General features: G+C 36.6%; 1 protein-coding gene across 7 annotated transcripts in view; it reads left to right on the forward strand.

The window, feature by feature from the left end:
- INTS8 (integrator complex subunit 8) overlaps positions 1-23,291 on the forward strand; it is a 64,947-nt gene that overhangs the window by 23,858 nt on the left and 17,798 nt on the right. For all 7 annotated transcript variants that reach the window (XR_002174330.3, XM_019925118.3, XM_019925117.3 and 4 more), the window contains 15 exons: positions 1,975-2,045; positions 2,430-2,605; positions 3,761-3,894; positions 5,506-5,616; positions 7,114-7,315; positions 10,781-10,902; positions 14,907-15,091; positions 15,525-15,558; positions 16,212-16,268; positions 16,354-16,415; positions 18,830-18,948; positions 20,023-20,126; positions 21,095-21,145; positions 22,981-23,054; positions 23,135-23,199. Coding sequence is in view for 6 of the 7 variants with exons in the window: in XM_019925118.3 (XP_019780677.1) it covers positions 1,975-2,045; positions 2,430-2,605; positions 3,761-3,894; positions 5,506-5,616; positions 7,114-7,315; positions 10,781-10,902; positions 14,907-15,091; positions 15,525-15,558; positions 16,212-16,268; positions 16,354-16,415; positions 18,830-18,948; positions 20,023-20,126; positions 21,095-21,145; positions 22,981-23,054; positions 23,135-23,199 (1,567 nt within the window). In the remaining variant the exon portion in view is untranslated. The remainder of the gene's footprint in view (positions 1-1,974; positions 2,046-2,429; positions 2,606-3,760; positions 3,895-5,505; positions 5,617-7,113; positions 7,316-10,780; positions 10,903-14,906; positions 15,092-15,524; positions 15,559-16,211; positions 16,269-16,353; positions 16,416-18,829; positions 18,949-20,022; positions 20,127-21,094; positions 21,146-22,980; positions 23,055-23,134; positions 23,200-23,291) is intronic.

A 23,291-nucleotide genomic window follows, 5' to 3' on the forward strand; every position in this document is an offset into this window, starting at 1 on the left:
TTTAAGTGTTGAAGTACCTTGTCTGGATAAACCCAACTAGGTTGTGATCTTTTTTTTAAACTGAGATATAATTGACGTGGAACATTGTATTAGTTTTAGGTTATGTTATGATTGTTTTTAATATATATTGCTGGATTTGGCTTGCTAATACTTTAAGATTTTTTTACATTCGTGTGTGAGATTGATGCATCAGTTTTTTTTCTTTCTTGTCCTGTCTTTGATTCTGTTACTAAGGTCATGTGTGCCTCATAAATAAATTGAGGTGTGGATCATTTCTTTTTGCCTGGAAAAGAAAATGGACTCATTGCTTTTTTTCAGTGTTTGGTAAAATTTACCAATGATGTATTTGGGCCTGGAGATTTTTTTGGGGGGAAGATCTTTGGCATTGATTCAATTTCAGTGATTTCATCTGCTGTTCTTTTTTCTTGTTTAGTTTTGAGAAGTTCTTTTCTAAGAATTTGTCCACTTTATCTAAATTTTTAAGTTGATTAATATTAATGTTTTTAGTTATCTTTTCAGTGTTTATAGCATCTGTAGAGATGTCACCTATTTCATATTTTTCAGTTTTAAAAAGTTGAGGTGAATTCACATAACATCTTTGTTACGTTGCTTATCAGGAGTTACCACATATTCCCGAACACATGACGACATGTATACAATGCATCTCTATATTTGAATAAACAGTCTCATGAAAGTACACTAAAATATTATTTATCATAAGATCTTACATATGGTAGCAAACTTAATTTATGCATACAGTGGGGCAAAATTATTAGAATGTAAATATATCGTACATACTCCAAGATGCTCAGATGTGTTATATACTGATAGCGTAACCTGTTCATCTGAGCAAAGTACCTTCAAGATACTGTTTCTGAGCATGGTAATTAAAAATACTATTATTCTTTTTTTTCTTTTAATAGCTTCATTGGGATGTAATTCGCATACCATACAATTCACCCATTTAAAATGTACAGTTCAGTGGTTTTTAGTATGTTCATGGAGTCGTGCAGCCATCACCTCAGCCAGCTTGACAACATTTCATTCCTCTCTGCCCGTCTGCAACAAAACTTCTTATCCATTAGCAGTCATTTCCCATTTTCCCTCAATCTCTTCAACCCTAGGCAACTATTAATCTACTTTTTGTCTCTGTAGATTTGCCTGTTCTGGACATGTCATATAAATAACTGACTTCTTTCACTTAATGTTGAAAACCTGAAAAATTTGATCCATGTTGGAGTGTGTATCAGTACTTCATTCTTTTTTATAGCTGAATAGTATCCCATTGACTGGATATGCTCTTCAGTGTCTGTTTTGAGTGTTCATTCATCAGTTGATGGGCTTTAGGGTTGTTTACACTTTTTAGCTCTTATGAATAATGCTGCTATAAACGTTATATAATTTAATTTTTGTGTCAACATATTAGAGAATATTTGACAATTTCTTAAGGTTAGGGAGCTTTTACACTAATATATTCTCTTTGACTTCTTGTAAATAATATGTGGGGAGGAAACCTAATCTAATAAACTCAGAATAATATTATAAGGATATTATTTTTAGATAACTAATATTTTCATAGTTGGTTTCTGTTACTCTTTATTTTCATTGTTTGGTTTTTAAACCTTGGTTATCTTCTTAACCATTGGTTCTATATACTTTAACTATTATTGATCATTCTTTTCAACTATCTAAGATGACCCTTTTCTCACTTTTCTGACAGGAACTACTGATTCTTAAAGTTATCACTCCATTTAATTTGGCAACATACTTTGTAAATTTCGGCAGGACTTCTTCGTATGCTATATAGATTATTCTTTACTGCATATTCTTTGGTCTCATCTCTTAAATTTCTTAACCAGATCTCTGATAATGTTTGAAAGGAAAATTCACTTGTTTTTAAATCTAAACTTTTCAGACTGTAGTATAATTATTTTAAAGTACCCATATTCAAATAAAAATTACTCAAATTCCTAGGTATGTTCAAGATCAATAAATTTAGAAAAAGCTTCAGATTCTTTGAAAGGAAACATGGCTGCTTTTCTAAAGTAAGTGCCTTTCTTTTCTTTTTCTTAATTTTGAACTTAGTCCTGTGAGAAAAATATCTTTTATTCCTTATCGTTTTGGATTTGCCCTGCCTATCTTATAACCAGGCAGTAATTGGTATTTAAGAACAGTTATGGTTTGGATTCGTGTAACCACATAAAACTTAGGATTCTGTCAGTTACTCCTTTTGTATATTGTAGCATTGAAATCACAAACTTTAAATAAGGACCAAAAAGAAATTTTAAAAGCTGTTTCAAATGATTGTTGTGCAGTTATTGAATGGTGGCTTTTTAAACAGTTTATTAATAAAAATTGGTTAATATGATTGTTTTCCCCAAACTAAAATTATACACTTTTTTGTTTTATAATATTTCTTACTGATCTAGGAATGTGTGTCTGGGGTTGGAAGACCTGCAGTATGTTTTCATGATTTCTTCACATGAGCTTTTCATTACATTGTTGAAAGATGAAGAACGAAAGCTACTGGTTGATCAGATGAGGAAGAGATCCCCTAGAGTAAATCTGTGCATTAAACCAGTAACTTCATTTTATGATATCCCAGGTTAGCTCTGCTAGCTAAAATGTTGGCACATTCTGCCCCTCAGTATATTTAGGATATCCTCTTAATTTGTTTCAGATTACACGAATGCTGGTAATTAATAGACATTTACCTGTCTTTTGTAGTCATATTTCTGTCTAAGCAGTTAAGTCTTGGGACTCTGCTGAGTCTCTGATTCACGGAGATGTAGGCCTAGATACATAAAAGATTTTAGCTGTGGGAGTAGACCCACGTAACTCTGCTGCTGTGTTCTTGAAGGTAAAAAACAGGAGGGGAGGGGAGCGGTTGAGAACGATAAAAGGTACAGGCTTGCATGCGTTTCAGCCTGTATATCATCGTGATACTGTCTTCTAGCTAAACATTCAGCTTTGGCACCATTGCCATTTTTGCCTTATTTATTTGATGATTTTCTTCCATTTTTTTCTCTTATTTTATAAATATAAGTAGAAAATATAGTGCTGCTCATTAATAAGAAATACAAGCTTCAACACTTAATATAGGGGAGACAGAATTCAGCTGGCTGAACGAACTTTTAGCTGCTTTGACCCTCATTAGATTTAAACTGCGTTAACAGTGCAGGTGTAAAGGGAAAGAATAATATTAACACAGATAAAATGCTGGAAATGCATTATTGAAGACTATATCTGAAAGCCGAGTTGTAGTGAGGGATTTTAATGATCAATTCTTGGTTTTCTGGGGAAGGCAGTGCCTCCACCTCCTCATTCTCCCCTTCAGAAAACACATTCTTAATGTTTATTGCTCAAAACATTTTATATGTGCTTTTAAATAACACAGTATGTTCCAAAGTAGGAGACTGTCTATATAAGTTAAATTTTTCCATATATCCCACATAATTCTTTCCATGTACCAGCTACTGATTTTTATGTTTTTATTTTCATTATCTTTGTTAAATGCATTCATTTATTAAATGAAGACGTAATAAAAATTGTGTTAGGCTTTCTATATGAGAGTGAAGTTAAAACATAATTTGCATTAAGTTGAATAAATAAGTTTTCAAGATGAGAGATGCTTTTAACTTATAATACTTATAAACATGCACAATTTCTCTCAGTAAATTACCATTCTCATATTTATAGGATTATGTATACCTTTGAATCAAATCATTATTTAAATGGAAACCTCTCCTTCCTTTCTTAGCCTCAGCAAGTGTCAACATTGGCCAGTTGGAGCATCAGCTGATATTGTCAGTAGATCCCTGGAGGATTCGACAGATTTTAATTGAATTACATGGTATGACTTCAGAGCGCCAATTCTGGACCGTGTCTAATAAGGTAAGAAGACCCTCTCTTAAGCGCAGATAAGAAGGGACTTCCCTGGTGGTGCAGTGGTTAAGAATCCACCCGCCAATTCAGGGGACATGGGTTTGATCCCTGGTCCAGGAAGATCCCACATGCCACAGAGCAGCTAAGCCCGTGCGCCACAACTACTGAGCCTGTGCTCTAGAGCCCGCAAGCCACAACTACTGAGCCTGCATGCCACAACTACTGAAGCCTGCGTGCCTAGAGCCCGTGCTCTGCAACAAGAGAAGCCACCACAATGAGAAGCCCACAAACCGCAACGAAGAGTAGCCCTCGCTCACCACAACTAGAGAAAGCCTGCGTGCAGCAAGAAGACCCAATGCAGCCAGGAAAAAAAAAAGAACAGATAAGAAAATTACCCTTGTTTTCTGATGTAATTTCATAGAAGAGCTGTTCCCTGACCTTTTTGGGAATAAGAACCCCCTTTATTTGTCAACAATTCATCAACAATGTGAAGTACCTGCACATGAGAGTAATTGCACTTTGAACATCCATTGACAGAGAAAATTTGAAATATCCAAAAAAGGTTATTAAATCGACACTATTAAATCAGTAACAACAAAAAATGAGTTTATATTTCATTTGTTGTCATAACACCTACATGCATTTTCAGTATAGCTGTTAATATGTGTGTAAGGTATAATATTTATGCAGTCTGGAGCTAATACTTGCTGTGTGCTTACAGAGTATTTTTGGTTTAGTTTTTTCCTATCTTCTTGAAGTCTAAAGCCTACAGTTTAGAACCACTTCATTAAAACTTCTTTTAGAACATTTTTGGCTTTAGATATTCTTTTTAAAATGCCAAGCTAATGTTTCTGAAGTTGTCTATTTAAGTTTTCCCGTGTGGAAAGTGCAAATGAAAATAGCTTTTTAAACATTTCAGTGGAATGTAGCTTGAAATACAAGGGAAGCAGTCCACAGATACAGGAGAAATTAAAGTACTGTGGTAGTGCTTCTAATTTAACTGCATACTCCTCCTCTGCTGAATATGTAATAAAAAGAAGCAAGAAATTGCTGTATATTTTGTGGGGTTTGAACATAAAAGTGCAGTGAAATGAAAAATTGGTCTGAACCTTAGTTGGGCTTCTTAGCATTGACATTGTTATTTGTGTTCATTTATATAGAGAGGAAGTATATAGCATAATAGTTAAGAGTGGGAGTTCTGGTACTAACTGCCTGCGTTTGAATGCCAGCTCTCTACTTAACTAGCTGTATAGTCTTCGGCAAGTTATTTGACTTCTGTGTGTCTCTGTTTTCCCATCTGTGAAATGGAGATAATAGTACCTACGTAATACTGTTGGGAGGATCATATGAGTTAATACGTATTAAACTCCTAGAATTTTTTTTTCCTTCTTTATTTCTATAGTCTATCCTTCAGAAAGTTCCAATCCATTTAATTATTTATTACTAGCTCATTATAGTGATTATGTTCATTTTGATTAGCATTTCAGTACAGCTGTCATTTTCCTTTCTCTTTCAAAAATGACTTTTGAATGATTTTTAAATGGGGTTGACTGTTACTGAAAGATTCTTATCTAGATTTGGCTTCATGTGTGTGTATTTGTGGATTTTTATTTCTTCTAGTGGGAAATACCTTCTGTCTATAGTGGTGTTATCCTGGGAATCAAAGACAATTTAACAAGAGATTTGGTTTACATTCTAATGGCCAAAGGTTTACACTGCAGTACTGTTAAGGTGAGTAAAAGCATACATTGACGTCTGGTTAAGAATATGCTTTGTAAATTTAGCGTGAAGCCAGGAATCAGAATCAGTTGTGTTTTCCTGATCTTAAAATCATAGTTGTAGGCCTAGGAGGATATTTGAAAAGGCATTTTGGTTTATTCTTTTTCCTTTTACCCTCATAGCTATACGAAAAGGGTCTTGGACATATGGCTACTACTCTATGTCTTTTAAAGAATTAGAGAGCATGAATAGTTCTTTTGTATTTAGGGTTCAGTTAGTAAAGATTGTATTCCAAGCTAAAGAAAACAAAAACAAAAATCCTTAAAATTACTTTTGTAGATTTTACATAAGGATCTATTTGTGAAGTAGTCTGGGATGGAAATACAGATTTGGGAATCATCAAAGATCACCCTGGGAGAATATTCAGAACCTAGGGTATCCAGCACAGGTCCAAAAAGAGTGGCGTGAGAAAGAGTCTGGTATGAAGACCAGACTTGTGGGGTCATAATAGCTAAGGGGATAGAGGTTGTCAAGAAAAGGGAATGGACAGCACTGGGTTGCAGCCCCTAAGTGCAGTAAGGTAACTGAAAGGTATTGAGTAGATTGTGCCATTAGAAGATCTTTGTTTAGTAAGAGCTATTTCTTTTTCATGATGTGGGGGATAGAAGCCACATTGTACGAGTGAAAGAATCATGTGGAGAGAGTAAGCGAAGGCTACTCTTTGGAAAAATTAGAAAGAGATGTGTAGGAAAGGGCTTGGATCATAGCTGATTTGATTTATTTATTAGTCAATTATATAGGCTAATAGGGTTGTGTGCAAAATTTTAGAATGTGGAACCTTGTTGAAGGGGTAAGGTCTAATTCTGACTATCTTAGGGGGAGAAGGGTGTTTAATCATGGAATTTTATACCTGTATGATATATGTATGTAATATTTATATAAAACTTCTAGTTTTGTTATTTTATTAATTTATTTTTTGGCCACGCTGTGTGGCATGTAGGATCTTAGTTCCCAGACCAGGGATTGAACCTGTGCCCCCTGCAGTGGAAGCGTGGGGTCTTAACCCCTGGACTGCCAAGGAAGTCCCCTAGTTTTGTTATTTTATAATTTATGTAAAACTTGTTTAGTAATATAGCATGTATATTATATTGATTGTTTATTGGATGTTTTTTAAAAATTACAGGTAATTCCCTGGCGGTTCAGTGGTCAGGACTCTGTGCTTCCACTGCAGGGGGCACGGGTTCAATCCCTGGTTGAGGAACTAAGATCCTGCATGCCGTGTGGTGCAGCCAAAAAAAAAAAAAAAATTTACAAAAGAATTAAGTATTTATTGGAATAAATCAACAATGCAGAGATGATAAAAAGATGATAGTCTAGCCTCACTCCCCAAGATAACCTGTGTTAACCATTTAAATTAATTCTTCTCCTCTTTGTTCTGTACTTTTAAAGACGTATTTTTTGACTCCAGAGGAAAGGTGATGCAGGCTATTCTGCTGTTTCTTTTTATAGGACTTTACCCATGCTAAACAGCTATTTGCTGCTTGTTTGGAGTTGGTGACAGAATTCTCACCAAAACTTCGTCAGGTCATGCTGAATGAGATGCTGCTTTTGGATATTCATACACATGAAGCTGGAACAGGGCAATCTGGAGAGAGACCGCCTTCTGATCTTATTAGTAGGGTGCGAGGATATCTGGAAATGAGGCTTCCTGGTAAGACTTTTTCACAAAGCCAAATTTCAGAAATTTAGTACTCAAGTAACTGTGGGGAATATTCTAAAAGAATATTTACTGGACTTTTTACCATCTGTGAAAAAATTATTTGTCTTTTAAAACAATTCAGATGTGGAGTTCACTTGAAAACATTGGGGAAAATGTAGGAAATTGTTAATTTCCTAGGATTGCCATAAATAAGTAACAGAAATTTATTTATTTATTTAAAATTTATTTATTTATTTTTGGCTGCTTTGGGTCTTTATTGTTGCAGAAATTAATTTTTTCATGGTTTTGGAGATGAGATGTCTGAAATCAAGGGGTCTGCAGGCCTACACTCCCTTTGAAGGCTCTAGAGAAGGATCCTTCCTTGCTTCTCCCTAGCCTCTGGTGGCTCCCAGCAGCCTTTGGTGTTCCTGGGCTTGCAGCTGCATCACTCCAGTCTTTACCTGTTTCACGTGGCCTTCTGTGTGTGTGTGTGTGTGTGTGTGTGTGTGTGTGTGTGTGTGTGTGTGTGTTTGTGTGTCCGTCCGTCCATGTGTCCATGTCTTCTCCTCTTGTAAGGGCACCAGTCATTGGATTTAGGGTCTACCCTAATTCAGTATGACCTCATTTTAACTAACCACATCTGCAAAGACCCTGTTTCCAAGTAAGATCACCTTCTGAGGTTTCAGGTGTACATGAATTTTGAGGGGACAGCATTCAACACACTACAAAAACCATATTGCAATTTTAAGATATTATGTTAAAAGATTCAAAATGTCCTTGAAGCTGCATGTTGAAGGTTTATTTCCTCATAGCTGCCATAGATAGCCCTCAGCATGATTGCCTGTGGGTCAGGAAGTCACTGTGGTCACTTTAGGAACAGATTTTGACTGAAGATCTTATTATGAAAAGAAGCTTATCATAAGAAGTTTTTTTATCATAAGAATTATCTGTTACATATAATCTTGCTTAGTTAAAGCAGTTTCTTACTTTTACATGATTTAATAATATTTAGAGCATTTCAATCGTACTGTACACATTTAATACTATAAATAGTAAAATTGAAGTATAAAGCAAGGTCCTAATAATGTGCCCAAACAAATGGCTGCTGGCCCTCTGGGGTCTTTTGAATTAATTTAATTGTTATAACATTGTGATTTCTTGAAAAAATTACAACTTTTTAGCACTCTATAGATAGAATACCTTTGAGTTTTAATGCATCATTGCCCTTCAGTATCACAATAAAAATTGATCTCATTAATATATACTAACTGTCAACAGAGTGTTTTCTAAAGCTCTTTTTTTTTCCTTTTTCTTTTCGGGCCATGCTGCGCGGCTTGTGGGATCTTAGTTCCCCTACCAGGGATTGAACCCCGGGCCCTCGGCAGCAAAAGCACAGAGTCCTAACCTTTGGACTGCCAGGGAATTCCCCAGAGTGTTTTCTTTTTAAATGTTGAAGATTGGTTCTCTAAAATGAAAAGCAAAAAGAATTTAAAAAACCCTAACATTTATTGAGTGCTAACTACATGTCAGACATTCTTCTCAGAGCTTAGGTGCATAACTGATTTTAGTCCTCGCAGCAGCTGCGTGAAGTAGCTTCTTATTTAATTATCCCCGTTTTGTAAATCAAGAAACTAAGTTTAAAGAATTTGGCCGAAGTCATGAAGGAAGAGACGGAACTGTGTTTTGAACTCATCAGGCCAACTTAAGCCTGTGCTTTTACTCTTTGAAATGGTTGGAAATGCCTTCAAGTAATTATAGTCTCTTTGTACTACCTTTTTGGCATTTGAGTAGTTTGAAGTTCACCTTTTCCTCCCTCCCTCCCTCCCTCCCTCCCTCCCTCCCTCCATTCTTCCTTCTCTCCCCTAACTTACTGAATGTGCATCTATTTGTCCCATAGTTTGTGTTATAAGCAGTGTTTGAAATGAGAAGGAAAGGATGTACTCTTAGGAAGAACAAGAAAACGTTTGAACCCCACTCTCTAGATGCTGATTCTTCTTTAAGAACCATTGTGGACTCACTAATGAGATGCCCAGTGAATAAAGGACGCCCTGGAGCCAAATGCTGTCTGGGCTTCCTTTGGCAAAGTGTATGGTGCACAACGCGCAGTGACATGTTGTACGCTGGGATATTAAATTTACTTCTATCTTCACTCCTTCTTTAAGAAGATGATGCAAATAATGTATTTTTACTTAATTTTGGTGTGTTCCTGTGCCTCTTTTTTGTCGTCTCCAGTCGCTTTTTGGGATAAAGTGAGATATAAACAGCCACAGGCAAAGACTTTTTAGAATGACTGAAAAATATAGGTACTCAAGAAGTTTAATAGCTCTCCCCATTTTAAGTTTTAACATTGTTATTTAGTATTCATTGGGTTTCTTTTCCTCTTTCTTGAAATACATTAAAACCTGAGTATTATATACTTTGAGCTGCAAAAATTCGCAATGTATTTAATATTAAGGTATATTTAATAATTATTTATTTCAAAGGAAATAATGGTCAAACAATTCTGAGTGATTTTTTCCCCTCATATCTTTTTATTTAAAATTGTTACAGGTATAGTACGTATTTTTTGAATGAGTGAATGATTTGTCTCTTATGAATATTTATCATGTTTTAATCAGGAAAAATTATTTTAAAAAATGAAAAACATATTAACATGGATTTATTACAGCTTTAAACATGGTTTACCTATTTCTGTGCTCTAAATAGCTAGAAGTTTATACCATACCATTATATATTTGTTTTGTTTGTGTGGTTCTTCTCTGCTCATTTATTTATTTATTTTTGGCTGCGTCGGGTCTTAGTTGCAGCCCGTAGGCTTCTCTCTAGTTGTGGCGTGTGAGCTCCAGAGCTCGTGGGCACTGTAGTTGCAGCATGCGGGCTCTCTAGTTGTGGCCTGCGTGCTCAGTAGTAGTTGCGGCATGTGGGCTTAGTTGCCCCCATGGCATGTGGGACCTTAGTTCCCTGACCAGGGATCGAACCTGCGTCCCTTGCATTGGAAGGCGGATTCTTAACCACTGGACCACCAGGGAAGTCCCTCTCTGCTCATTTAAATTATAAATTTGTAGAGGCTGGGTACCAACTCCTAGACTTCCACAGTACAGTATTAGGCATCTTAAGGTGTTCTTAGTAGAGAATTTTGTTGATTAATAGTGGGGACTGTGGCAACCTATTATTGGGAAACCTTAAACTTTATAGAGAAAAGTATAAAATATTAGTGTTTTTCTATTTTTTCATCTGTAACTTGTTTTTAGTTTGTTCAGCTGGAATCTGAGCAACTATTTGCTTTGTTATTGATTGATTGATTGCCACACCGCGCTGCACGGCTTGCAGGATCTCAGTTCCCTTACCAGGGATCAAACCTGCACCCTCTGCAGTGATAGCACAGCATCGTAACCACTGGACTGCCAGGGAAGTCCCATGCTTTGTTCTTTTAATGTTATGATGGTAACTCCAACTACTTTCTTCTTTGCTTTTTAGATATTCCTCTTCGTCAAGTTATTGCCGAGGAGTGTGTTGCTTTTATGTTAAACTGGAGGGAAAATGAATACCTTACCCTGCAAGTTCCTGCATTTCTGCTTCAGAGTAATCCATATGTAAAGGTAATTCATGCTTATCTAAATAAAAGGATTATTAGGGTGGGATTATTGGACCAGTTTCTTTAGATCTGTACTACTTAGGGAGCTTGTCCAGTTTCTAAGATTCAGTCTAAGTTTGGACAAATGCTTGTTGGTTTGTAGGTAAAAGTATAGTTTTTGATAATTCAGGCACTTGAGTTTGCCCTCTCTAATATTTTTTTCTTCTACCCTATAGTTACGAGAATGCAAGCAAAAATTATTTCGTTAATAGACAACATTTTGGTATAATCCTAAAGTAGTGAGAAGTTAGTCAGCTTTTCTTGCTTTGATTGATATAGTCAAACCCCGGGTTCAGCTCTGGAATACCCGGGTCTAGCTGGGTTGAACTGGGGGGGGGCGCTAGGGATGAGCTGCACCCATTTTCCATTTGAGCACCTTACCCTTCTTCAAAGCCTGTTAAACTCTCTAAGTTGATACCTGATTCTAATTAGGGTACATGTTTGTTATTAGTGATTAGTTCCATATGAAACTGTTCATTCAGTGAATTGATGGTATGTTGTTTGTTTATTCTCCTTTCTTAATTACACCTATCCTGCACGACTGGAAATGCTTCTGGGTGGAGAAAACATCAAAAATAAAGAGAGACGGGAGGTCTTCCCTAAGATTCTTTCTTTCATGTGTTAATATTACGTTTACCCTGAATAAGCAGTGAACTTTTCTCCCTTTCTGGTCTTGTAGTTAAAAAAAAACCAAAACATTTCATGATTTACCACTTTTTTAATATATGTTTGGTCCTTCAGATTTCCTTACTCTTTTCTTAATGCTTGTGTTACCTTTTGTTCTTACCTGCCGTCATCTCATCTTCAGTACACAGCCCCTTAAATGGATGGTTATCTGGAAACCTTGCAACACTGGACCAGTTTTTACGTTTGCCTTTGGTTATTTGTTTCTTCCTCCTTATTTCATGTATGGCCTTTAAAAAACTGAGCTCATTTCACTTCAACCCTTTGAAGACTTACTGATTTCTTTTGTTTTTTTCCTCCTTTTTGTTTATGGTCGTTCATAAAAATTTATTGTCATACTTAAGTCATCCTTCTCTTTGGAATTTCAGACATTGGATTATATCTGTTTTTTTAGTGAACTTTCTGAGATAGGAGTTCCTAATATCTAGGGTATTTGTCTGATTATGCCCAGCAGTCTCCTGTCTTTAGTAAACTCTCAGATGAGACGACCGTTTTGTTTCAAGATTATCATTTCCACTTAGAACGGTAGCTTGTTGCTTAGTATTGTGACAGTGCAGTGGCTTTTCTCTTTGCTTCTCTTAGCTGTGAATTCTGTGGAGCTGTGTGCACCAGGAAGGCTGGCTGCATGTTTGAGGGCCTGCAGTGTGGAAGGGCACGGGGTATTGTGTTGTAGGTTGCCTAACCTTGGGCTAGGTTAGCTCACTGCTTCCTGCACTTCCCCTTGATCTGGCCACAGAGGAGGAAGGGTATGAGGTGACCTTGCTGCAGGGACCACTGAGGCATCTCATCGTCTCATCTGGATTAGGGTTTTGTGTGTCTCCTTCCCTAGTTGGCCCCTTGTTCCCTTGTTAACGTAGAGGAGAAAGTAATCAGATTAAGAAGTCTAGAGTAAGGGATCAGGTATTAAAAATTAGACAATTTAGAGCAGCTTTCAAACTTTGAATTTGATGTGGAATATATATACAGATGCATAAGGAAGAGTCTGGAAGGATATTAATAGTCATTATCCCTGGGTAATGAAATATTAAGTGATTTTTTTTTTTTCTGCGGTATGCGAGCCTCTCACTGGTGTGGCCTCTCCCGTTGTGGAGCACAGGCTCCGGACGCGCAGGCTCAGCGGCCATGGCTCACGGGCCCAGCCGCTCCGCGGCATGTGGGATCTTCTCGGACTGGGGCATGAACCTGTGTCCCCTGCACTGGCAGGCGGACTCTTAACCACTGTGCCACCAGGGAAGCCCTTAAGTGATTTTTAATCAATTTTATTTTCCATTCTCTTAGGAATGGAAAAAGGAAAGGGAAAAGTCTTACGCATGTGACTAAATATGACCTTTAGAAATAAGAAAAACAGTCCAGCCTCTCCCTTGGATCAGTATGGGAGGTAGTGTAGTATATTGGAAAATGTATAGCATTTATGGGCGCTTGGATTATAAGAGACTAGCTAGTGGGAGGAGGAGAGGTTGGCGCTAACAGTCATGATGGTATAAGACAAAGACCATGGCTTTTGCCGTGGCCTGCAAGGCCTTTTAAGGTGTGGGAGCTTCTCCTTCTCCCTCCCTGTCATGCCAGCTCTGTTTGTGGTGCCAGAGTGCTCATGGCCCTTGTACACACAGTGCTTTCTCAGGCTTCCGCACTTCTGCACTTCTGTGTGTTCATTTGGCCGAGATGCTCTTCCCACTTTGGCCGGTTTGTGTAGTTTCTTTAAAGCTTTCCATAATTCTTTTCTTTGCAAACTTGCTGTTCTTGTTACTTCTGTACTGTTGTACTGTGGACATATTTCTTTTGTTGCACTTATACTGTATAGTAAATTATTTGTTCACCTGTCTGTCTTCCCTGTAAAACAGTGAGCTTCTTGAGGACAGTTAATTTTCATATTTTCAGTGCTTTGCCTGATACCGAGCACATAGGAGATGCTCAAGAATGTTTGTGGAATTCAATTGACTTGGGGCCTAATACCTCTGAAAATTCTTACTTTTAAGTGAATTTACTTGCTTAAGGTAGTAACCTTCAGCCAAGCATGTGATCTCTGACAACAGAAAATGAAATTGAGAACTGCAGTAAATAGCTTGTGTATATTGTGATCCTAGTTGTTAGAGAAGAGTACGTGCAGTAGGCACGCAGGATGAAATGTTCTCCTGGATCAGGGACCCTTGATTTCCGTTCACATAGCATAGCTAGGGTTTTTAACACCATTTTCACTAGCTTTAGGAAGCACCAGAATTCTTGTAAATTAAGTCAAGTGTTCAGGTATTTATTGAACTGTACTTTCTACTTTTCTATGTTTGAAATTTGGGGGGAAAGCACTATTTTCACCTTTGTCATAATCCTGCCTCTTTCTTTAAGCAGTGGGACCCCATTATGAACCTTTTCTAGGTCCAGTCAGGGAACTGGGGATTCCTGATGGACGTGAATTATCCTTGGCTACTTTACCCTCTAAAGAGAAATGATGTATAAGAATTACTAAAAAGAAAGGATAGAGGGGCTCTCTCTTGCTTAAATTATAGAGGGAAAGACGTGCTGGATTCGGCACATAAACCTATTTCTTTCTCTACATTTTGGGCCTGTCTTTTCTGTGCCTTTTGCTTTCAGCCCTTGCATTCTTTATTTCTGGGTCCTTCCTACACCTTTGGTCCTGAAGGCGGCCTTTATTCAGATCAGTCGCTTTCAGTAATCTGTCCTTCCTAATTCTACCTCCTCACATCAGCAGTAGGTCCATCCCCAGTTGCTATCATTTTTCTTAGAGAAAAGTTGCTCTAGATCTTGTTCCTTTATTCTGCCAACTTCAATGTCCATATTTTTTCCTCATTTTTTCCATTAAAATTAAAAAAAAATTGTGTGTGTGAGTGAAATTTAACCCCTATTTTAGTCTCATCTCCGGGCTTTTACAGTTAACATTATAGTGTATATGTTCCATTTTGGGCTTTTTTTTTTTAAGGTGGGATCATACTATGTGCATTTAGCAGTTTTGTTTTTTCCCACTGAATAGATCACATACCTCTTTGCATTGTCTCATTTTCTTCTCATTAGACTATAATTGTTTAGAAACAAGGAGGTTTATAATGTGGTGGGACCAGAGGATTCCCTTCCCAGATCGGATTCAGATCTGTCGGTAGACAGTGAGCTCTCAGTTCTTCAGCGGTTGGATAGAAGGCACAGCATAAGATACCTGTGCTTCGTATGTGTGGGCAGTTATTTATCTTTCTTCAAATGTTCCTCAATAATAGAAATAGCATGTATGACATTACAGATTATCTTTTGTGTATTTTCTGTCTGTTTTTCATGTTATAGCTTGGACAGCTTTTAGCAGCTACATGCAAAGAACTTCCAGGCCCTAAAGAAAGTAGGCGGACTGCTAAAGACCTTTGGGAAGTTGTTGTTCAGATCTGTAGTGTGTCCAGTCAACACAAACGAGGAAATGATGGCAGAATTAGTTTAATAAAGCAGAGGGAGTCTACATTAGGTATAATGTATCGGTATGTTCTATCAGTTTGTTTTTTTATTTATACTATTTGTACTGTTGTAAGAACACCTACCATTATCCTTGTGTATCATAAAGATGGGCAATGTAAGAATTCTGTGGTGCTGATCTCCAATGGACTTGTCTGATATGGCCACCTTAGGAAATACCTTGCTTATATGTTACTTTAAGAGACTACTTATTAATCATTTAATATAATCAAACCTGAGTTCAAAGTCAACAGTTTTGGTTGGATGGTACTGAAGATGTCACATGTGATTAAAGCAGGAAAGACATTTTATTAGGTTAGTACAACAGTAGAATATTATACTCTTTTATACATGCAGGACTGGAAAGTTAGGAATAAACCTTCACGTATAATTTACTTTCTTGTTTTTATTTTTAATTTCTAATATTAAATGCATATACACAATTTGTGTTTTTTGTAGGAGTGAACTGCTTTCTTTTATCAAAAAATTACGGGTAAGCTTTATAAAAATTGATCTAACTACTATTGCTGATTCCTGTAGAATATGACAAAAAATATTGAGTGTTTAAATGCTGATTATTTAAGTAATCTGTTAATGTGCTTTTTAGCTTCAGTGATCATTTTTTTGAGGATGGGATAGTCTGAATGGAGAAGTTTGTTTTGCATTTACCTTACCATGTTTTAGTGAATAGAACAGGTGTTTTTTAAACTGTAAAGAATTCTTCATAATAAGGCTGGATAGGTGAAGCCTAACTTTAATTTTTCTTGATAGGATTAACGTCATATTTATTTATTGGACATAGATTCCACTCTTTAAATTCCATCCTTTATTATTTTAAGGAATAAAAAGTCAATTTTTTCTAGAGGTAGCTGGAAGTACTAGTTGGAAAGAGGTCTGTTTACTCAATTTCAAAAGACGTGAGGACAGACACCTAAATTTGGTCATTTCTGTGTAAATTGTGTGTTGTCATTTCTTTCATGAGATTAAAAATAAAGTTGATCTTTAGTGTGCTGTAAACTAAAGCAGGTGGTAATTTTCAAACCCGTAAGAACCTTTTGAAGGAAAATACTTGGTCTCCTTGAAGTTGATGGGAGAGATACTAAAATATATATAATATTTAAGGATTCTGTGTTTTCTTTCTCATAGGAACCGTTGGTTTTGACTATTATTTTATCACTCTTTGTGAAACTTCACAATGTTCGGGTAAGTATTTTATAATTTCATCTAAAAAATCTTTGGAAGAAATTTCCTTTTAAATCATGCTTTTTTTTTTTTTTTTTAAAATAAGGAGGACATTGTGAATGATATTACAGCTGAACACATTTCTATCTGGCCATCCTCCATCCCCAAGTAAGAAGTATTACAGCTTACATTTTATTAAACTGTTTTATATATTTAGAAACCATCCTGACTGATATAGATAACCTTGAATAATTTGATCAAAAGGCTGCAATTTGTTAGGACTCTATAGCCAACTTCATGTTTCTCTATTAACAGTAATAATCTTCCTAAAAATTATGGATAAGGCATAACTAAGTTAAGAGCTAAGGTATAGTAGCCTTAAGTAGAACCTAGACAGTCTCTCAGTAGTCCTGATTCCTTGTCAGTGGTAGAATTAGAAAATTGAGGCTAAATAAGAATGACTTTCTATCAGGTTTTTCTAACAGTGATTGTCGGAGGTTCCCAACCCTTTTTAGTTGCCTTAAGAAGTTCTTTAAGTAATTTAAGAAATCTTCTCTCTTAACTTCCATCACCTGAGAATCACAGTAAGAGGATGGGGGAATTTTGGGGGGGGAAGAAGAAAAGGTTCCTTTTCTGGAAGAAGAAACCATTTATATTTTTCTCTTCCCACACGTAGCAACTTCTCATTCAGGAGAGTCCATTTGTTTCCTCACAAAAGTTACTTTTCCTTTTCTCCCTTCCCCGCCAGTCATCTTTGTGCCTGAAGGGCAGGTCTAGACCTTATTTTATTGCTTTTAGTGGCATTTTTGAAGAAGAAAAGATTGTAGTAGGTAGGTAAGCAGGCAGTAGAATGAGAGCAATTTGCTTCCGTCTCAGTCTTAGAGATTGGAAGCCGTTCTGTCTCTGACAGGGATTCGGAGAGTCTAAAGTGGGTGAGTGACCCTTCCCTCCGCTTATGAGCCGTAGTTCCCACAGAAGCACTATGCTTCCTGAAGCAAATAACTGCAGATTTTTACATAAAATTTGGTATATCAGATAGCAGTCCAAGAATCAGGTAGAGGTCATTTTGCCTTTTTAATTGATGGTTGTAATACCTCTTTGGTGTTACTTCTTTGGCCTAAGTTTAGACTGTAAACTAATGATTGATTTTTTTCAGTGTGTGTTTATAAATGGGGCAAAAGAATGGTTTATTATAGAGGTTCTGAGCCAGACTCAGAGAGACTGAGTCCCAGCCTCTCCACTTCTCAGGTATATGACCTTGGGTTAGTTGCTTTCTGTGCCAGTTTCCTCATCTGTAAAACGGGTATGAGAATAGTACCTACCTTATGAGGATTAAATAATAAACTTTCTAAGCTAGGTGTTTAGAATAAGGGCTGCCACGTAGTAGGCTTAACTATTGTTTTCATGATAAAATTACTTTAATGTAAATTAACCCAGAGAAAATAAAATGTGACTAAATGTTTGACCAGAAAAGATATTTCTCTTGAGCAGAGGAGTCTTTATTGACTCCAAGAATAGTGTGAGGATGGCATGGATTAAGTGTTACTATTTTAAAATTGATTGTTTGTTATGTAGATAGAATTCTTAGACTTAACATTTTATAATTTCTAGGAAACATAAACCAGTGTAACTCATTTAAATAATTGTAAATAAATTAGTTGTAAATCAACAGTTGGGTGTTTACTAATGGCACCACAATACTTTCCCACTGTACTGGGAACAGTGGTGAGTTATGGTAAAATCTGACCCCTCAGGGCAACAGGAGTACTTTGTCCAACCTTGTTAGATGATAGCGCCAGGACTTGAACCTCGGTGTGTTTCTGAAGCCGAAGCTTGTTCTCCCCCGCTGGGTCTCGCTGTAGGGGCTGTCAGCGTGTTTCTTGGGCGTTTGCTTGGCTTTATCCTCACAGTTCCACCTCCTAATTCTGCATCTCAGGACTTCCAGGCTGAACTAGGCTCAGAGCAGCTGGCCCCCTTCCGTACTCTTTTTTGGATTCTTCATTGCTTGCAAATGAGCTGCAGTGATACCCTTGCCATGGCTCGCCCCAACCCGGTGAAACATCTAATCCAGAGGAGTTAGTTAACCCTTACAAGAAGCCACAAGGTGAATTTAAGGCCATGTAGCAGTATTGTTAGTGTTTGAGCCCTTGTTTTCTGTAGCTTCCTCTAGATAACAGAACTTAAAAATCATTTGGAAAAATTTTATGAGTCTGTCTCTTTGTAATTTTGTTGCCTGTAAATTGTGCATAAAAAGTGGAGACGGGTTTTATCCTATGACCTTTTTTGTGCTTTATGTTGTCGAATATTTAAAGATACTTTTTAGAGTGGCCTTCTTTGGCATTTTGGGAAAATAAAGGAAACAAAAATCAGATTGTCTTCAGCCCCTTATAAAAAGTTAGCTGATCACACTTCCTCAGATTTAGTTGTTTTGGTAGTTTTAAAATATTTACTCCTAGTAATACTTAGCATTGTATTTATGATCACCTAAATTTTGACGAAGCCTTTTTGTTTTTAATAAATGTGTGTATGGAATTTGAAGTTGACTCTTAAAATAGAGATTATGTTTATTGTCTTTCATATAGCCTCCAGTCCGTGGACTTTGAAGCCGTGGCTATCACAGTGAAAGAGCTAGTTCGGTATTCCCTCAGTATAAACCCAAACAACCATTCCTGGTTAATTATTCAGGCAGACATTTATTTTGGTAAGTGAGATGTATGGTTGCTTTGTGTTTTGTTTTCGTAGCAGTTTTAGAAGTGAAAATAAATATATTACACTTGTTATTACAATACTTTATTAAACTTAAGTCTTGTTTTTGACATTCTCTAACTCTTCTTCCTAGATGAAATTGAAAGTAACTATTATTGTTATATGTATGCATTTTTCTGAGCCTTTGATTCAGATGCTTTTAGTTTTATGTTGACTGCTTTTTCTCTGTGTTGTTTTTTTTTTAATAGTAAACGGTCATCTAAAAAGTTGGTAAAACATTCTTAAGGAAAGAGGTTAAAGTTTAGTTTACAAAATTGCTCTTTAAATGTTCTAAAATATGTCCAGGCACTCTTGATAATTATTTGTGTTCTTGAAAATAGATTCCTAATTTTTCCCCCCGGTGTATGTGATAGATTTTCCAACTTGATAGGGAATTTCTAATATTTCTATTACTATACAGATCAAATTACAGTTCTGACTGGTGTCATTTCTGGGTCACTTTTTTAGGAGTTGATTTTTTTAAAGAGAAAGTTCAAAATGTAAGAGTAGAGAGAATAGTATAATGAATCCTCATGTATCTCCTGTGTCTGCCACCCAGCTTTTTTTTTTTAAGTGACTTATTGCAAGCAGCCTTAAGTCATTTTTATTTTTTTCATTTTTTAAATTGAAGTATAGTTGATGTGCAGTATTACATAAGTTACAGGTTTACAACATAGTGGTTCACAATTTTTAAAGGTTAAATTCCATTGATAGTCACTACAAAATACTGGCTGTACCTCCAAATACTAAATTCTGTACCAGTACGTTTGACAAGGAATCTGAGCTGAATATTTGGCTAATCAGTTTGAGAAGGAAAGACTCTATTATACAACTACTTTAAAGTGGTTGAAAAAATAAAGCCAATTTTTCTCATGGTTGGCCTGGCTAAGTGTTATCCCTAGGTCTGTGGTTTGAATCTGCTTTTGTCAAACATGAAGTAATAATACCTGACTCTTCACAAAAGAGGCCCTATTTTTCCAGCTGTGTACTTAATGGCAGGTAATTCTTTATCTCTCTTTTCTACTTCAAGCAACAAATCAGTATTCGGCAGCTCTTCACTATTACCTCCAGGCAGGAGCGGTGTGTTCTGATTTCTTTAATAAGGCTGTGCCCCCAGATGTTTATACAGACCAGGTAGGTTGTTTTTGCGGGCTTGCTTGCTTCTTGTCTGGCTTTAAATGTTCTTCCTGGGCCTCTTTTTGCATGAGCTTATTCATTTCCATGTATATGGTGGTAACTCCCAAATTGATTGCTCTAGACCAGATTGCTCTCCATATTTCCAGTGCCCACAGCTATTGCTGCTTTGATTTCCCAAAAACACCTGAAACTCAACCTGTCCAAAACTGATTCAGCATTTTTTTTTTTTTTTTTTTTTTTAGTATTTATTTATTTATTTTGGCTGCTCCGGCTCTTGGTTGCGGCATGCGAACTCCTTCTTAGTTGGCAGCATGTGTGTGGGATCTAGTTCCCTGACCAGGGATCAAACCCGGGCCCCCTGCATTGGGAGCGCAGAGTCTTACCCACTGGACCACCAGGGAAGTTCCCTGATTCAGCGTCTTACTCTACCAGTCTCTCCTCCTGATAACCTTCCCACACCAAAACAAAAACAAAAACAGAAGACCCCACCGAAATAGCAGTCAGCTTTGTTTAGCCCTTTGAGTTGACCAAGCATAAATCCTCTCATCCTCTTTTCTTTACTAACCCTCCCACCAACATCCATTCAGCCTTCAAGGCATATTGATTCTGCCTCCTAAATCTCAAATTTTGTTAATTTTCTCTCAATATGCATTACCCTTTCCTCTGGTTTAGGCCACCAATATCATAATTTAATAAATGGCATTTTTTAATATTTACAATAATGGCTTTTGAAATAAGATTTAAAATTTTTTAATAACTAGATTTTTTTAACTTAAAAGTTCTATTTTTTGGAGCAGTTTTAGATTCATAGCAAAATTGAGTGAAAAATAACAGAGTTTTCATGTACCTCCTGTCCCCATACATGTACAACCTACCTCATGATTGACATCCCACATCAGAGTGGTACATTTGTTACAATTGACATTAACTAGTTTTTGAAAATAACGAGAATTTTGTTTTTGTAGGTAATAAAACGAATGATAAAGTGCTGTTCTTTGCTGAATTGCCACACACAGGTTAGTTTATATTATGATGCTGGTCTGTTTTCATGAATATTAGAGTTTATGATAAATATAAGGCATTGGACTGGGAAGTAGCTTTTATTTTCCGTATCATAATTGCTTAAATTTATGGTATTTAAGAATTTGCATGTTCTTTACATTTTTTAAAAATAGTTTACAGAATTTTAACTAAAATGAAAGTATGAGTTAGAAGGCATTGGTCTTTGAACCTTATAAATGGAAAAAGCATTCTCAAGTATGTTTTCTTATATTTAAAAGTAGATATGTACGTTAATCATTAGGGAAATGTAAGCACCACAATGAGATGTCACTTCACACTCACAAGGAGGCTGTAACTGAAAGATAGTAACAAGTATTGGTGAAGATGTGGAGAAATTAGAACACTCATATATTGCTGGTAGGAATATGAAATGGGGCAACCTCTTTGGAAAACAATTTGGTGCTTGCTCAAGAAGTTAAACATTGAATTACCTACCGTATGACCTAGCAGTTTCACTCCTGGGTATATAACCAAGAAAACTGAAAACGTATGTCCACAGAAGAATTTGTATGTGAAATGTTTATAGCAGCATTATTCATAATAGCCAAAAAGTGGAAACAACCCAAGTGTTCATCAGCTGATGAACAGATAAACGAGATTTGGTGTGTGTGTGTGTTGTGTGTATATGTGTGTGTGTGTGTGTGTGTGTGTATATATATATATGTATACACACACAGTGGAATATTAGTCAGCCATAAAAAGGAGTGAAGTACTGATACATGCTACAACAGGGACGAATCCTGGAAGTTTTATGTTGAGTAAAAAAAAGCCAGATACAAAAGGCTTTGTATTGTATGATTTCATTCATATGAAATGTCCAGAATAGGGAAATCTATAGAGTCAGAATGTAGATCAGTGGTTGCCAGAGACTGCGGGGTGGAGAGGTAGGGGAGGAATAGAGACTGACTACTAATGGGTATGGAGCTTTTTGTTTTCTTGCGGGAGGCAGGTAATGAAATGTTTTAGACTTAAAAGCGGTGATGATTGTACAATTTTCTGAATATTCTAAAAACCACTGAATTTTTTACTCTGAAAGGGTTTACATTATGATATGTGAATAATAATCAATTTAAAAATCTTTAAATATTTAAAAAAGAGATCAGCATTATGACCTACATACATGACTGAAATGGATCTGTTTTCAATGTTAAGCAGACTGGCCTACATTTTGCCAAAATGAGCTTCTGTACTTGCCAGCTGTGAAAGGTTTAATTGGATGTTCTATATGTCCTTGAATGTTTGACACTTTTGTTTGGCAGTTTTCCATTCCCTTCAGTTTTCTAAACTGGCTTTTTGCCAGCTTCTCATTCAGATAAAGCTCTAAAAATTTATGATTTAGGTCACAGGGGAAGAAAATATTGGGCAGACAGACACTTGTGTAAGGGTTTTTTTTTGTTTTTTTTTTTGCGGTACGTGGGCCTCTCCCTGCTGTGGCCTCTCCCGTTGCGGAGCACAGGCTCTGGACGCACAGGCTCAGCGGCCATGGCTCACGGGCCCAGCCACTCCATGGCATGTGGGATCTTCCCAGACCGGGGCACGAACCCGTGTCCCCTGTATCGGCAGGCGGACTCTCAACCACTGTGCCACCAGGGAAGCCTAGTGTAAGGGTTTTTTACAATTAAAAGTGGATGGATTCCATACATATCAGCTGATCCACTCAGCCTGATCTGCGAGGCCTCTTAAGTAATATACTCTTGACATGAAAATCATTAAAAATTACCCCTCCAAAACCAGTAGTCATTGTTGATACTAGTTACATGAAACCATTTTCAATTCTTTTTTTATGTAGGTGGCAATTTTATGTCAGTTCCTCAGAGAGATTGACTACAAAACAGCCTTTAAATCACTGCAGGAACAAAACAGGTATGAATGGTTTTTGAAATAAAATGAAGCTGAAATTTTTCTGCTTAAGAAAGAGGAAGTAACTGAGTTCTGTTTTTCAGTCATGATGCTATGGACTCCTACTATGACTACATATGGGATGTTACCATTTTGGAATACTTGACTTGTATCCTTCATCAACATACGTGTGTGATGTTAGAACAATTCATTTCTGTAAATTAAAGAAGTATTTAATATTTTGTATTTTCTAAATAAAAA

Source organism: Tursiops truncatus, chromosome 17 (assembly GCF_011762595.2).
Source record: "Tursiops truncatus isolate mTurTru1 chromosome 17, mTurTru1.mat.Y, whole genome shotgun sequence".
Classification (NCBI taxonomy): domain Eukaryota; kingdom Metazoa; phylum Chordata; class Mammalia; order Artiodactyla; family Delphinidae; genus Tursiops; species Tursiops truncatus.